The following is an 18,099-nucleotide window of genomic DNA, read 5'->3' on the forward strand; positions in this document are numbered from 1 at the left end:
CTTTATTTTGGATTGTCAATTATATATATATATCTAAAATGACTATAGTCGTTTATCAAATTCCATACTCTTGAAGAAAACTAATCATATTCATCAAAAATGTTTTTTTTTAATAAGTTTACAAAATCTTCCTTCCCTTTTGAAAAATGAATTTCTTCTTTTTGATAAATAAATCTTCATAACATATTACTTAAAGTTATAATGCTTAGTTTTGATATCAATAAAACCCATTATTTTCATTTGTATTATTTTTTAACTAAATATTTTTAATAAAAAAATCAAATATCAAATTAGTAAAATAATATATTTATGGTAAATAATGATTGTTATTTTCTTTTATAGCATATACAAGAGGAAGATAGGCCTACAATGATCGCTGACTAACAGATATCTATTATAAGTGAATATTATATTATCTATTCTCTTAATGATAGTGAACATAAGTGATAGATAATAGAGTATCATACTATTATCAATAATAAATATTAATTATATAAGTACCTATTATATTTGTACAATTTATATAAATGTAATTGATATTTGAGTATATTATCTATCTAATATGATAAGCATTATACTTATCTAAATTAATATTAGTATATCAGTATAGATATTTGATGGGTGCTTCTACTTGCCCATCATTAAAGTTTATTAGTTAATGTACTACAAAAATTTGGCTATTGAAACCTCTTATTTATTATAATTTACTACATTGTTATATTACATTTCAAAAACTATTGGAACAAAGAGAAAAGACCATACCCCGTCCATCACACATAGCCGATATTCTAACAAGTTTTATATAGTACATGAATTGAAATGTTGTATTTCATTATGTCTTTTGATTTATAAGTCTTCCAATACTGAATACAAGTTAACTTAAATAGCTAACTTTTGAGCATACACTCTGCTATGAGAAAGTATTTGAACTGAAACAACCTATATTCATATGGTAATCAACAATTTTTAGTTACCTATTGAAAATATTCTATGTATTTAGAGATATATAAATGAGGAAATCAATTATCATAGTCAAGTCTACACAAGGGAAGTGCACTAAAAAAGGAAAAAAATGAAAATGAGATTTACTAAAATTTGGTAACTTGAAATGATTGAGCTTTCCATTCGCTATACGGACATCCATATTAATAATATTGTATGGTTCTTAGTTTTGGACAATAAGTAATGCTCCTATAACTAATACAAAAAAAAAGATAGGTCATTAATGATTGCTTATAGAATTGATATAATTTATACTTGATAATATTATTTAACTAAAATATATAAATAGTGTACTTATCTAAACTGCTACTACTATATCAGTTTAGATATTTGATGAAAATTTCTACCGTTAAAGTGCATTGTGTAATATGCAACGTAAATTCATCTATTGAAATATTCTATTTATTATAATTTGCTACATTATCTTATAGAATTTTAAGAATGGCTGGAAAAGGATGAAAAATCGTACATTGTGCATTACACGGAATTGGTATTAATGATGCCGATATTAGGCCCTGTTTGGGAGAGTTTTGGAGGGTAAAAAAATACTTTCTAGCCCTCCAAAAGTACTTTTAGATAAAATAGAAGTGTTTGGTAAAATTTTTGAAAAGCTATTTTAATTTTTCTAGAAAGCTAAAATAACTTTTTGGGAGAAGCTCTATTTTGGAACTTCTTCGAAAAAGTACTCTTAGAAATTGTTGAAAAGCTGTTTTGAGTTATAATATTTTTTCTTATTGGACCAAAATATCCATAATAAAATATAATAATTACGCAAAATATTTTTTATAATAATATTTTATACCTTTATTATTATATTATACTACAAATATAATATAATATAATATAATAATATTTTATGTTAAATAACATAGTATTATGTTATATTATACTATAGTTATCGAGAAGAAGGAAAAATTAATTTACGCTAATAATTATAATATTTTATACCTTTACTATTGTATTACATGATAAATATAATATTATATTACATTATATCATAACACATTGATATGTTATGTTAAATAATTTAATATGATATTAAATTATTATGCTATAGTATACAATATTATATTACTATATTATAATAATATTATATTAAATTATATTAATATTATACTATATCATATATTTAAGTATTAATACATATTATATTTTATTATGCTATGCTGTAATACTATGTAATGTTCTTTATGATCCTTTTGTCATACCAAAAGTACTTTCTTAGTTTGTTTACCAAACACATGTTAATGTTACACAACACTAGAAATATAGTTATCAAACAGCAGAGAGCTTTTTATAAAAGCTCTACTTTCAAAAGTTCTGCTGCCAACAACTCCTCCAAACAGAGCCTTAGTGACGGAAGTTTCTACTCAACCATCATTAAAGTTAGTTGCATAAGATACAACAGAAATTTAACTATAAAAATATTCTATTTATTATAATTTATTATATTTCAATATTGAATTTCAAGAATAAGTACCGAGCGCGTTATACCCTAGTAAAAAGCTATTTCAAAAACTGAAACAGGTACATATGGATCCCTGAAAATAATCTTTTAGCATTGTTCTGCTGTATATATTATTCATGCACATGCCACAATCTGGTATTCTGGCTGCTTTGCACTGTGTATTAAATGAATTGCAACTGTCATCAGTAAACTTGCAGGGGTTCGAACATCATAGGAACTCCAATTGTCCAGGGCCATCATGAAGTATTGGTCATAAACTTCCTAAACTTTTTTTTTGCTTATACTCTTTTGGGGAAATCATAGTTGGCAATGAATTTTTAGGAACGACTAGGGAAGACTTCACCATGACTCAAGTTGCTTGTCCCATGTATGTATGCTTCCCCAAGTAAACTATAATGCCAAATACAAGCTCCTGCCGCAGTTTGTCCACTCCAACAAGCAAGAAATAATCCAAGACATTGATTAACTACAAAATATAACAATATAGGTTAAAACTCCGATTGCTAAAATCTAATTGCAATGGTGTTAAGGTTGGTGGGGGAGAGGGCGCAGAAGAAAAGACTGAACATTTTCAGTAGGAAAAGACCTATGTTTAGTTTCCCCACCAAATGCATTTCTTCACCAAAGTTTTGTAACAAAACTTTTTCATGGCTGCATCTGGAATATATCGGGAAAAGACAGCTCCTTTGAGATCTTCATCAAAAAAAATAAATCAATAAACAGCTCTTTTGAGATCATATGCGAATGAAACAATCTGTCCAAAGAGAAGATTTTCCATAACCATCAGTTTCAACCTCTTTGCCACTTTTGTATTGTCTAACCTGCAGTTTCATAACTTTAAAAAAGATGGTGAAAACTTGCACTAGATGAGATGGTGAACACGTAAAAATGTGGCAGTTAGAAAAACATCAAGGACGTACTCATCTAATAGCAGACCTGCTATATTCCCATGATTTTAGCAAGGCATGTTTCGCTTCCTGACTCCATCGAGTGATAGAAATGTACTTAAAGTAATCAGGAGCAAAATTTAAAAAGGAATCAAGCTCTGCCTCCTTAATTTGTTTCATGATGAACCTGTCATCCATCGATTTCGCAAAAAAAGGTTCTACACTTCCCTCAAGCATCCCACTTCTTACAACGGCTTACCGAAGATATGCGAGCACGTTCTGAAGGGCTTCACTTCTTTCTGAAAGCATAGAATTGTTTTGCATATATACACATTACCAACCATTTACTCTTTCGAGCAACTTTTCCAAATCCGACAGGAATTTCAAGATGCAGAACTTCCAAAGCTAGCAGGCGATCCATGGATGATGAACCGTCGGAACAAGGGGTGGACGACAACTCTGACAAAGGTGATGATTCGCCCTGCAATTAGTGGATTCCTTCATGCTCTAAAGATCCAGTAGATGAGCAAACAGATGAACCCATAGAACCATCAGATGGCAGGTTGTCAGGCTTAGTATTGTTTTATCCATCTTTCCTTTGCCCCCCCCCCCCCCCCCCCCCCCAGCTTCCTTTTCAGCCTTGTTATCCAATAAACCACACTCATCCTCAGAAATGGCGAAGCGCACAAACTATCATGCTTGATATCTCATCCTCCAAAACTGACAAAACATTGCCACCTGGACCAGCTGTGAAGTGAAACAAGCATGTTAGAAACAGGAGACTTCCAAAAGAATCTGTATAAGGATAAGTTTAATATAGTTGTTGCATCAAAAGTAAAACTTACCAAGGCAATGCAATTAGGAAAACTTTGGATAGGTAGGAAGCATCCATTAATTAACGAGATATGGCAAATAAAATTGTGAGAGTATCTTTTCCAGTAACAACAGCAGAGAAAACCCAGAGGGTAGGGTTTTAGTTTTAAACTCTTAACTGTCAGAAAGGGAGAGGATATCCAAGATACCATCTACGTTGTGATTAATATAATCATTATGTACAACGGCTTGTTGACAAGTTCTAGACATTGGGATCAGCTGAAATCCAGTTCAACTAGGAAGTGGGATTTCACCATTTGAATTAGGTTTTTTTTTTTTCTTGATTTGTTTGAGTTCCTTCAACTTTGAATAGGAATAGGACTTCTCTAGTTTGAGTTGTATCTATTTTGTTTGTTTTCTTGTTAAAAGGTACTTTGTTAACTTTAACTAGGAGTAGAGCCATGGAGCCTATATAAATGGCTGCTAGTGCTGTAAAATGGGAATTCACTCATAAAAAAAATCGTCTGCTGCGAAACCAAGAAAAACCATAGCTGATCTGTGGTTTTCAGTATCTTGTGCTTGCTAGAAGAGACCACGATCTATTCTCTTTACTTCTTCAAGCAGTCAGCAAACTCTGTTTTCTATTCATGCTTGCATTACATCAAATCAACTCCAAATAGATGAAAAAAAGTCTGTTAGTGATAAAAGCAAAACAATCATACATCAGAAGTCAGAGCAAGAGAGCAGCATCACCAGAAAAAGCAGCAGCAGGATTCTCGAGTGGCACTTGAACTCTAGCAAGGAAGAAGGAAATACTCAAGCAAATTATATATAGATGGCACAGGTGTGCTTCCATCCTCTAGGTAGAATATATATGCGCTTGTCTGTATAAGAAATTTTCAGTCTATGTTCGTCATGGAAAATTTGCAACTCAATATGGTTTTATTTCTTGTTGCTTTTTCAGAACATATGTACTTTACTAAGTCTAATATGCCAATCAGGAAGAAAGAATGGACAAAAGGACAAGACACTGCTATTAACATACTTCTTCAATACATATTCTTTTGGGTTTTATCCCAAACCATTTTCTTAGAAAATTGTCAGCCAGTATTTGCTTTATCGTGTGTTTTATTTCAGCATAAATCTATAAAAATTGTCAGCCAGCATTTGCTTTTATCGTGTGTTCTATTTCAGCATAAATCTAACTCAAAATAAGCATGCATTATTATTATGAGCATCTAATGAGGGCTATAGACCGTCGTACAAGACTAAATGAACATGAGTGTACATTCAAAACACACATTCACATACAGTGAACTCTCTACAAAGAAATATTTCATAAAATGCTACCACTCTAGTTCTTGCTAATTTCAATAATATCTATAATTCGATAAATGAACACGGGCGTACATTCAAAACATAGATACATATATAATGAACTCTCTACTAACGAATACTTCATGAAGTGCTACTAACCTCTAGTTCTTGCTAATTTTGTTAATATCTATAATTCAATAAATTTTTGCGGAAATTGAGGGCTGAATGACTTTTTTGTTGGGTATGGAAGTAGGGAATTCTAGATGTCGCCACTTCCTGTCAGAACCTTGTCATTGAATCAAACATAGGCTTTAGTTTGATCTACACACCCATTATGCTCTGGGAACGGGCAACACCTGCAACAGAGAATATGTTCTGTCTTTGGCATTCCAGAATTCGGTTGGGGAACTAGACATAAAAACAAAAAAGATATTCACTACAAAAGACAGCGCTTAAATCTCGGGATTCCTTAGTCAAAAAAAAAGGCAGAGAGATCACTGAAATAGAATGATGAAAATGTGAAGCAAAAATAGAAATACATACAGGAAAATTACATAAGGTTGTAGTTTTTAATTGTTATTTCAATTTATTCGAAAACACGCTCTTTTTCTTTCTTTTTAATTTTGTCAATCCTTGAAAGTGGATCTCCAAGGTATTATGCAGAACAACGAATGGGCGGCAGCAAAAAAAATAACAGTTGCTAGTCTTATCAAAAAAAATAGTTAAAAAGGGAAAACAAAAAAGAGAGGAAGGGACAAAGAAATTTTAATTTTTACTTTAAATTTTTTCATTCGACTGTGCAGAAAGCTTGATACATCATCAGAAGACCATGCATGTCATTGTTGTAACTTGACAAAGTCAGATATATGATCCAAAAAATAAAGATTAATCAGTAATCAACAGCAAATCAAATTTTCAGATATGTAACTTGTGAAGAAGCTAACCCAAATTTTAGCAAATTATCTTGACAAATAAATAAATTCTATGGATGGTTATGCAGCAAAGGATCTTCTGAAACACAGTCAGAATACTCTAAGCACTACAATAGGTGGACAACTCCCCTTCATACGTTTAGAAAGATTAAAGAATAACAAACACCATATTTTAGCAAGTCTCCATGCACATGGCCAACTACTAATTGAAATGAACAAAATTGAAAGACCTTAACTTCTTTACAACCGTGTACAAATATGAAAACAAAGAACAATTTGAATAAATTAAAACAAAATAAAAGGGCTTTCAGTTCTTAGCAATACAAGATCTTCCATCTGAAAAGTAGTACATCTTACAACAGTGGACAGCTTGCACATATGTGACAAAACTGGTATAACAAGTTCTGAACCGAAACAGTTGACAGGTTTAACCTGTCAAAATGGCATGTCCACAGGAGAATTTGCTCCATGACAGATACAGAACAGGTACCACCTCTGCTTGTTGAAAAGTTATAAAGAGATATTTCAGAACTACTGTATATATTTCCAAGGAACATATCTGAATATGCATAAATGAAACGAAATTTTTTAGCATTATTCCACTGTATATATTTCCAAGGAACATAAAACTGACCATCTTTTCTAATTTCTTTACAATCACTGTGAATTGATTAAAAAATGATTACAGATATAAGAAAATACAAATTATGTCATGGACCCACCTACACCAGAAATTTGCCAAAAAATTGCAAATATTGGGAGGACCTAATAAGTGAGGAACATTTATACACAGCCCTCGCAAAACCAGAAAAACAGAGAACAGGCAAAAAAAAAACTTAATATTGGTTTGACATTAAGCAGATTTCAGGAAACTGTAACCTCCGACTTCAGATAAATGGAGCTCATGCACAAGCCTCAATTGGCTGTTCTGACAGTTTTTCACTGTGTACGTTAGATGAATTGCTGCTGTCAGCAATACAAAATTTGCAGGGGTCTGAACACCGTTCGGAACTCCAAGTATCCGGGACCGTCATGAAGTATTTAGTCATAAACTTCCTAAACCTTTTCTTGTACTCCTTTGGGGAAATCACAGTTGGCAATGAGTTTTTAGGAACAACCAGAGAAGACTTCACCCATGTCTCAAGTTGTTTATCCCATGTGTACTGCCTCAAGTAATCTATAATGCCAAATACAAGCTCATGCCGCTGTTTGTCCACTCCAACAAGTAAGGAGTAATCCATTACATTGATTGACTGCAAAATAAAACAGTTTAAGTTAAAACTCCAATTGCTAAAATCCTATTGCAATGGTGTTAAAGGGGGAAGGGAAGCCACTTAACACTTACAGTAAGAAAAGCTGTATCATTCCAAATGGCCCGTTGCAGAAGATGTTTAGTTTTCCCACCAATATAAATAGGTGAAACACGCATATATTCAATGAAGTTTTGATCCAAAAGAACCTTTTGATGGTCATTTGTATCTGGTGGAACATATCGGGAAAAGACGGCTCCTTTGAGATCAAATATGCGTGAAACACTATGCCCAAAGAGAAGATTTTCCATCACCATTAGATCAGTTTTAACCTCTTTTCCACTTTTGCTTTGTCTAACCTGCAGTTTGGAAAACTAAATAAGAGATGGTGAACACATAAAAATGTGCAAAGACACCAAGAACATAGTTATCTAATAGCAGACCTGGTATATTCCAAAGATTTTAGCAAGACATGTTTGGCTTCCTGATTCTATAGAATGAGAAATGTGCTTAAAGTAATCGGGGCCAAACTTCAAGAAGGAATCAAGCTCAGTCTTCTTTATTTGTTTTATGATGAACCTGTCATCCATTGACTTTGCAAAAAAGGCTTTACTCTTCCCTCCTTGAGCATCCCACTTCTTACAACGACTTATGGAAGATATGTAGGCGAGTTCTGATGGGCAGCATTTCTTCCTGAGAGTATAGAATTGTTTTGCATATATGCACACTACTGAATATTTACTCTTTCCAGCAACTCTTCCAGATCCGACAGGAATTTCAGGATGAAGATCTTCTGAAGCTAGCAGACGATCCACAGATGAACCATCAGAAGAAGGGGAGGGCAACTCCTCTGATGAAAGTGAGGAACCACTCTGCGATGAGTGGATTCCTTCATAGTCTAAAGATCCAGTAGATGGCAAAACAGAAGAAACCATGGAACCATTAAATAACAGGCTGTTAGACTTTACTATTGTTTTATCAGTCTCTCCTTTGCTCTCCCCTGCTTCTTTTTCAGCCACGCTATCCGACAACCCATACTGAACCTCAGATATGGCTAGTGCACAAGCTATTATGCTCGATATCTCATCTTCTGAAACTGACAAAACATTGCCACCAGGACCAACTGTGAACTGCAACGAGCCCATTTCGGGAGCAGATGGTTGACACATTGGAGACAGGTGGACAGGAGTGTAAGTATTAACAAATACAAACTTCTGCAATGAACCACCAAGAAGATCCCTTTTGTATACCCTTCGCAATTCAGAAAAAGGAGCCCATATCCATTTGTCTGGGTCTTCTAATTTGGAATTGGAGAACTCCTGAGACATTCTAGGATGGTCCTTGGACATGGACATGGCAGACATTTCACCGCTAGTAGCTGTCTCATCACTTTTTAGCTCTAGGTTAGATACCTTTTCAAGGTATGGTTCTCTTGTAACTTGGATAGAGTGGTCCACCAGCATATCATCAGAAATAGGAATTTGTGCTTCTTGACCATTCTTGCTACTTCCAGTAGGAGTAGACACATCAGCTGGTTTGCTACCATAATCATGGTCAAGAAAAGATGCTGAATGCTCCTCAACTGTTGATCTATCTGAAATCTTCTCAGCTGAACTTCCAGTTTCAGAAAACACTGCATCAAGAGAATTTTGGGCTCTGCTGCTTGTGTCGCCAGAATCATCAACTGACTCAATTTGCAGCTCAGTTTGCATATCTTGAGCATGACAGTTGCCACTAGAAGAAGAGGATTCATTAACATCTATAAGAATCTGACTCGAAGCTTCCAAAACTTTTTCACCATTTTCTGGCATATTTCTTTCAACATATGTATTGCATGTACTGCCATCCTTCTTTAGTTGGACTTGTTTATGCTGTAGAAGGTGATGCAAACGACGGTCCCAAACATACAGCATAAGGAGAAACTCCTGGTTTAGCCAATTTAAAACAAGAACCTCATGTACAGTCATTCCCAGCTGCTCGCCATGATTAATAGCATTTAGCAAAGAAGCCTGCATGATTGATAGCCAAAAAGAACAATCAAAAGAAATGATTATGATGTTAATATAATGGTGAGAATTATTGAGCAGTTTAGGAAAATAATATCATGATATGGTAATAAATAAGATCGGTAAGATTTTTTGAAAAAAATAGGGAAAGAAAATCATGTTTAAAAATCAAAAACTGTCTAAAAAGTAGTGAAAAACAACCTCAAACTCAGTTTGTTCTTGAATCAGCATCTCTTCCACTTCAGAAAATTCTTTGACTGAACCAGATATATCCATATACTGTTTTGAGATCTGACTAGAATGTTTAAGCTTCAACTTTTGCAGCATGTTTGCAACCTCGGAGAAAAACAGTTGTGCTCTAGCAAGAATCTTAAAAAGGAAAATTAAAAGGTCACTTGAGAAAATAAATAAAAAATATAAATGTATATTATAAAAGCAGCAATGCTGGATAGGAAACAGAAACAACGATTGCAGTATAATAATAACATACATTTTGCAACTCTCTCTTAAGCCACTCTTGTCCATGGGGATTATGGAACTCTAGGACCGGTGGTGGCTTACATGCAGTATAGATTTCGACTGACGAATATCGGAACATGGCAACTTTGGAGCCTAATCTGTGTGTTAAAATCAGCATGAGTGAACAAGTTTGGTGATCAAAAACATGGAAACAATAAACAATTTTGCAAAATAAAAGTTCCAATACTATGCACATACCCAAAAAACCGAAGGCAGTCCCTATGCAATGAATGTCCACATTTTGATAACCTACTGGCTGCAGAGTGGCTTGAAAAGCTGAGCTCTAAGAACTTCCCAAATGAGAGACCGCGCGCTGCAGTCGACATTACAACCCTTCGTGTGGATTTTGGAATTCCACCTTGACGCTCACATCTTAAACATCTGGTCCACATCCAAATCCTTCCTTCACCTTCGCCTGACAGACGTGACGCTGGAGGAAGTTGCCTGACAAGAACAGTAAGAGTTCCATTCTGGTGGGTGTAACGGTATACATGCGACTCTGGTGGTTCACCACATGAAGAGCAAGTGCGTTTCTGCCACAATAGCAAAGATTTCATCAGTGCCAACTATGATTAAATTGAATAATTTTTCAAAGAGTTTTAACAAGTACTGATATAAAAATAAATATAACCTTGTTGAGTAAAACATCTTGCAGAAATCGTCCAAGTGATATATCAAAATTCCCATAATATTTTATACGAGAAAGATGGCTCTGCTCACAAACAGCTTGTTTTGTGATACACTGGCTAGACAGCAAAACCAATATACTTTGAGGATCTAATACGCTCTGAATATCATCCTTGTTCTGCATTTCAACTTTGTCACTAACATCACAACTGCAACGCTCAATATACTCAGAGATATCTGAGACCAGCCCAGGCTTTGCATTATTGATGTTTCTATCATCAGGCTTTTCTTGATTAATAGTAGCGGTTGCTTCTTTGTCATGATCAAGCATCTCCAAAGATGAAGATATAGGGACATCAAGCATCTTCTCATTGAAGCCAAAGAATGATGAATCAGACTCAGAAGTGTGAGATTGGAAGCTTTCTCCTAAACATTTCTTAACAGAAACTGAGACAGATGATAGAACCTGCCCGGGTTTAAGCAATGCTGATGAATCAGACTGGAGGAAACCACTACTGCATGGTTTATTGCAAAACAAATCTCTGTGATTAATACTATCTCCAAGCGAACTAACATCAGGATTTAGGTGAGGTGACAAAAAAGACCTTTCAGCACCCTGACCAGATACTGATGGCATTTGCTTGTGAACATATTTTTCTAATTGTCCATCAAAAATTGGAATATCCAGTGCATGCACTGGAGTGATGCTAGAAGTAGAACATTCAATACTAGAAATATCTGAATAAGGTGCAGCATCACAACTAGCTAAGAGCATGGGTTTAGCTTTAGAAGAACCAGAATTTCCTCTTACAGAATTTTTGCCAGAGAAAAATAACCTCTGATCTGCAAAGAATGAAGTTTCAACAATCAAGTGATATGCTGCAAAGACTGTGTAATGCACCACACGCTTAACCTTCTTCAGTTCATCACTATGTGCTCCTTTCAGCAGTATCTGAAACAAAAAAGAATTGATCATGTCTTTGTTACCTGGAGAGAAAAGGAAAAAGAAACAAAGAGGGTTTTCCAGTGGTTTTGAGATGAAATCTTCAGTAAGAGGAGCTGCAATTCTATCTTTCTATGTAATACACCCTTGAAAGCAAGGTTGGCGATCCATCCCGAACCGTCCACGTACCGAGTTATATCGAAGGCGGACCGGGATGGTTCCGGCCTTCACATTGAGAAACCAGTGAGGAAGAGGGAGAGAGAGAGGGAAAAAGAGGAAGAGAGAAAGAGAGGGGGGAGGGAGGGAGAGGGCGGCGGAGAAAAAGAGGCGGAGGGAGGGGAGAGGTGGTAGGAAAGAGAGGAAAGAGAGAGAGGAAGGGAGGGAGGAGAGGGGGGATGGGAGGGAGAGGGAGAAAGTGACGGCGGCGGAGAGTGAGAGAGCTAGAGGGAGGGTCGGGTTAGGTCGGTCTAGAGCTAAATCCGAAATCGAACCAATTTAAACCGGTTTTATAAAACCGAAATGACCATCTACAAAAACCGGTTGAAACTGACATGAAAAATTCAGTTTCGTTCGGTTCCATTTATCGGGTTGATATTCTATGTTATATAAAAAAATATAAGAAAAAAATTTTAAAATTGATAATAATATATATATGTGTGTGTGTGTGTATAGGGGGGTGGGTGGTGGTTGGGTCAAGTTTGGTCAGTTTGAATATATATATATATATTTGTATATACACACATGGGTCGGGTCACGTCGGTTTGAATCAATTTTATGAACATTCAAACTGAACCGAAATTTTTTCGATTCAAAACTTTCTTAAACCGAAACCAAACCGACTTTTAAAAAAACCGATACAAACCAAACCAAAAAGATCGGTTCAAATTGGGTTCGCGATTCGGCCAGTTTTTTGCACACCCCTAGAGAAGGAAAAGAGAGGACTTTCAAAGCCCTCTCTCCTCTGCATTACCGACTTTACTTAAAAATTTTAAATATATATATATATATATATATATAAAGGAAAGGGGGCTTTGAAAGTCCTCTCTACACCCTCCTTCTGCCTCTCTCACTCTCCGCCACCGTCTCCCTCTCTCTCCCTCTCCCTCTCCCTCCCTCCTCTCTCTCTTTTACTCTCTCTCCTTCTACCTCTCCCCCTCTCTCTGCCTCTCTCTCCACCGCCCTCTCCCTCCCTCCCTCCCTCCCTCTCTCTCTCTCTCTTTTCCTCTCTCTCTCTTCCTTTTCCCTTTCCCTTGTCAATTTCCCTTTGTCGATTCACGCCAGAACAGCCCGGCACGGTACCATCCCATACCGTATCATCGGCCTACCGGCACAAGTATTTCTCTAAATCAGCATTAGACAAGAGTGGAGATGGTGAAATGAAAAATAGATACAAATCAAAAGCACAAGTAAAAATAGATACAAATCAGAAGCGTAAGTACATAGGCATGCTTAGAAAACATCAAATGCAAGAATTAGAGTATCCTAATAAAGCTAATACCAACTAGCTGGCTCCTCTTCAGTTTCACCACGGCCTCCAATAGTGGAAACCTCAAAGAAATGGTTCCATGTGCAACAATAATTATTCAGATGCCTGTAGGGTGGCTCAGATACTACGAAAAAGAAAAAAGGACTCATGATATTTGAAATAGTAAAATGCCACTAATAAGGTTTTTACAAGTAACCACATTGCATACTAGTTTAATGTTTGCCAGAGTTAAGAGGAATGGTGCTGGTAAACAAAGAGCAATGAATATGACACATTAAACATTCCAATAATGAATGCCAACATAACGGATACTAGAGAGTCATTAAACATCATTCCAATAGTCAAAGTGGCAGTCTCTTTTTAATTGATTTTGATTGTTTTTATTTGTTATCAAACAAAATCATGCTTTATACACCAAGAAAAAAAATCATGCTTTAAGTAATAATTCAGATCCCCCACTTCTCCGAGGGTGAATCCAACTCAAGTTGATTTCGAGTTGGGCATATTATGAAGGAACAAAGGAAAGTAAAAACCTTTTTATTCAAAACTTTTCAATATGCTATCAGCTAAACATAATCTTTTTACTTAGTTGCATTATATATCATTTATACAAAGTGATAAACAGCATTAGAGCATGAGGATTTTCACTAGTTATGAGGCCAAAGATCCCATCATCTTCATTCATTTTGTGTGCAGGCACAAGATATTCAGCCAACAAATATATGACTGATGAAGAAAGACAGTGGTGTCATGTTTGCCAATATGTGACACAACATGGAATAACTGAACTCACCGTACAACCCAAAGGTTTTGGAAAACCCTCAAAAAACATTAAAGTTTTGGACGGCCTTTTTCCACCTTCACCACAGATATTATGCTCCTCTGTAAATTTTTCAATATGGAAAGACTCACATTGCTTCAGCTTCACTTTCATCAGAATGTCAGCCGAAGAAATGATGGGAGAAGCAGTACATCGTGCAATTCTTAGCAAGCGTGAAAGCTTCATATCAAAGACCAGCGTGATTCCTTTTGCAAGAAGAGATTCTCGTATGTCACGTGAAACAGTTTTCTCTACCAGAACTACATTTGGCTGACATGTTTCTATCATCTCAATTATAGACTTTAAATGGTCCTTTTCCTGATACCAAAAGAAAAAAGGGAGAAATAGCTCAGAATCTCTAAGCAGTATCATCAAGACATTCACCAAAGAACTTCCTTAGGCCTACCTCTTCCATTGACTCAAATGATAACAAATTAAGTGCAGAATGCCCTAGGGCTCCCTGAAGGAGAAGAAGTCTAGGATTTTTGAACTTGGTTGGCATGCGCTTATGTGCAGCATTCTTCTTGAAAACTAAGCCTTTGATCACTTGACTGCAAAGAAAATTTCCACAGTTGAGCGAACAGCTTTTTAGCCTTAATCTAAAATAGATATGAGAAAAACCACATAACTTATAAACTACTACAGCCTGTACCTTTCACTGCGAGTACCAGATGCGATACATTTCACCTTCACATATGAACCAGGATCCATTGCCCTTCCCTCACTAGCATCAGGCTTGACAAGCAGCGCGGCTTCCCATGATAATGATGCCACAATGTCAAGCCAACTCTTGTCACCCTCTTTTCCAGAAAAGTTGAGGCCCTCAGAGGCCAAAAGTCGACTTACAAGAATTTTGAGCTGTCCATTCATTGCTTCCAACATTGCCTTTTGCCGCTCTTCTTTATAACTGTGAGCACTCCCATTTTCTTCATCGAGACTGCTTAAAGAACTCGGTTGACCCCATTTTGTACCATCACCATAGTCATCGTCGTCATCATAATTAGCAATGCTATCCATGTCATCTTCCATGTCTTCCGGTTCAGGTGGTATCCAGATGAGAGAATCTTTTTCAAAATAGGATAAGAATGTTGGACTACTGCTGTCAATGGCATTCTCTGTCCCATCTGAATCATCAGCAATTCTCATGGATCGAGCATCACCTGGCATGCCATTATAAAGTCCAGATTTCTCGCCACTGCCATCTAAATAGCCCACTGATGGTCCATCTACATTTACCTTAGCATGAGAAGACTGAATATCTATATCTTTGAATGAATTTCCATTTCTATGATCTTTTACGTGTTCGGTAAATCGTAGGTCTGGATGCTTTTGACCAGTATCCAGAGACTCAACTCCATTCTCCCTGCCAAATGATAACTCATAAATGGCCACATGTCAACCATCAATACATGTTCCAACAAATAAAACAATAAAAGTACAATTATTGGATCCACAATAGCTAATCTTGTCATCATTTGTAGCTTTCATTATAAGAGCAACAGAAAATTATGTGCATAAGAATTACTAGGCTAAAGAATGGAAGTAGAGGAATTTACAAAGGAAAGAAATTACTGTTGGATGCTTTGCCACACATTCTAAGAAATGCATGGGACCTTCACATTAAAGAATTTCTCATGTAGCAAAATGGTTGTGTATAGTTAGTTAATCTCAATCTAAGTGCCCAATATAAACCTTATATCAATGTCATACTTACAGAATGTAGTGTAACAAGAAATAAGACTACATAGTTTTCATTGAACAAATTGCAGATCAAAGTATTGTACATACCTCATTTGTGAACTCAAATCAGCGGGGAAATCACCTGAGAAAAGACGAAATTAGCACCATATGCTTAACAAGAGGCTAAGTCAAACAACATCTAAAAGGTAAAAAATTGATTAAAAAAAGTCAGTTACCAAGGCTTTACCAAGGCTTGAAACACAACTTCCATAGCTTGACAGAGAGAGCGCGGGACTAACCAAAGGCGAGGTGCAAGGACTCAAACCATCCATTCTTAAAGACCCTTTGCCATACTTCTCCAGACTTTCAGTGGGCTTACAGTGCCCAACCAGGTATTCATCATCCAGGGTAGAAGAACTATCCCTTTTTTTACACTCCTGACAGATGGAATGATGGCAAATTTTACAGCGATATCCACTATCCAGAGGTGTCTTTTCTGAGCCACATGCATGACACATTGTATTCATAAGTTCCCAATGAAACTTGATAAAAACATCAGGTTCCAGTTCCTCCCCACTACATCCAATATCCTGAAAATAAGAGAATGATTCAGTATCCACCAAATGCCACACTTGAATGCAATTGCAACCTCAACAAATAAACTATTTACAAAATGGTGACAAGATCCAAAGGAACTACAAAGACCACATTAACCTTCAAGGTACATGAAAAACTGCAAAAACATAATTAGAATGAGGGAAACATGAAACCTCCACGGAGGAAGAAAAAAAAACCTTCCAGCTAAAATTAGAAGATGGCAAACAATGGACGCCAATGCCAAAACAATCCGTACTGTACCAGTCCTAATGTGAGATTGAAAATAATGAGCTATAACAAAAGGGGCTATGAACAAAATCAAAATTTACTAAATTATTCTAATAATGGAAAATTTAAACCTATTAAAAAAGCGCACACGTGTAAAAAATTCAACCTAGAATTAAAGAATGGAGAACACTTAAATGCAACTTCAGAGAATGTGGAACCATAGCTAACGCAAGAAACTGACAATGATAGCTAATAACAATGAGAACTCACAAAATCAGCAGTAAAAGATCTAAATTTTCTAATAATAAATCTCATGCAATAAAGCACAGCAAGGGCTTAGAAATCCAATCTGGAGTCCAGAATTACTACAAACCGTGAATGGAATCTTTAAGACTCAAAAACCTTATGCAAAACTACAACAACAGCAATAAATAATCATATAAAAACAACACCCTCGACAACCAACCCAAGTCCTGAAGAAAAATCTAAATCTAACCAAACGCAGGACTTCCTAAGGGATTGGAAGCCAAATCTTAACATTTCAAATATTCATCACCTAAATTATATTTAAAAATAAATAAAAACAACGCCATAATAAATCAGAGCAAATTAAGTGTAATTAAATAGCATTGTCGGAAAATAGACCAAATTCACGCATCCATACAACTCAAGAAACTAAAAAGCAAACTATCCATCTCATCCAGAATCAGAACTCTGATGGAAAAATTAGTAATAATCAAGAAATGAAGGAAAGAAGAAGAAGAGACTAGCAGGAAAACAAAACCTAAAACAGGTCACTAGATCATTTATGAATTTAAAAAAAAAAAAATTAAGCGCCAGTACGCCAGATCCCAAAACTAATGAAAACCCAGCAGAATTTTCAAAAAATTCCGGGAATTAAGCACCCAAGACCCGCCCCTTGTTAAACCTCGATCCCGAAACTAATCAGAGCCCAACAAATAACTCAAGCAAACCAAAAATTTTCAAAAAAAAAAGGAACAAAGATCCAAGATTCAAGTATCAGCTCCCACCTCACCTCTCGATAAACTCCAAATCCTACAATCTTCCCAAGACCAACGAAAAACCAAATTAATCCAAAAAACAAATTCTGCCCCTCTCAAACCCACAGATCGATCTCCCCTTTTCCCAAACCCCTCGAGGATTTATGCATAGAGAAAAAAAAAATCAAGAAAATATCGAATATAAGAGGCGCCATTAAGATAAAAGAATCGCTTACCCGTTCGGAGAAATCGAGGGAGAATATCTACCAACTCCCGCAAGCCCGTAATTATAAACCCCTTCTTCCAATCTATCTTTATCGATCCCTGAAATCTTCTCCAAACGAAAAGAATATCGAAGAACCCCAGCGCCCGATCCAAAACCCCGAATTCTTCTTCCAAGAAATAGAGAGAGAAAGAGAGTGGAAGACACGGAGAGAGGGAGAGGGGGGCTGTGGGGAAAGAAAAAGGTTCTTGCCGAGTGGAGCCCACCGGCGGTGAAAGGTCATTCCATTTTCGCTCTTGT

General features: G+C 35.9%; 1 protein-coding gene across 4 annotated transcripts; it reads right to left on the minus strand.

Annotated features, from left to right (window-relative positions):
* Positions 1–6,985: 6,985 nt before the first annotated feature.
* Positions 6,986–18,011, minus strand: LOC103702635 (putative 1-phosphatidylinositol-3-phosphate 5-kinase FAB1D). Of its 4 annotated transcripts, none has more exons than XM_008785143.5 (13): positions 17,813–18,011; positions 15,987–16,340; positions 15,859–15,892; positions 14,723–15,433; positions 14,477–14,621; positions 14,044–14,388; positions 10,826–11,773; positions 10,393–10,727; positions 10,166–10,292; positions 9,877–10,044; positions 8,113–9,678; positions 7,765–8,028; positions 6,986–7,672 (listed from the first exon to the last, which is right to left on the minus strand). In XM_008785143.5, the coding sequence occupies exons 3-13, from the start codon at positions 15,861–15,863 to the stop codon at positions 7,322–7,324; spliced, it is 4,965 nt and encodes a 1,654-aa protein (XP_008783365.2). In that variant the 5' UTR covers positions 15,864–15,892; positions 15,987–16,340; positions 17,813–18,011; the 3' UTR covers positions 6,986–7,321. The 4 variants fall into 4 exon arrangements, with proteins under 4 accessions (XP_008783365.2, XP_008783362.2, XP_088571165.2 ...); XM_008785140.5 differs by having other exon boundaries at positions 15,998–16,340; positions 17,813–18,006; XM_088715039.2 differs by lacking the exon at positions 9,877–10,044.
* Between the last annotated feature and the right edge of the window lie 88 nt (positions 18,012–18,099).

This window comes from Phoenix dactylifera, chromosome 2 (genome assembly GCF_051530095.1).
Source record: "Phoenix dactylifera cultivar Ajwa chromosome 2, Ajwa_hap1_PhDact_Kaust_v1.1, whole genome shotgun sequence".
Classification (NCBI taxonomy): Eukaryota; Viridiplantae; Streptophyta; class Magnoliopsida; order Arecales; family Arecaceae; genus Phoenix; species Phoenix dactylifera.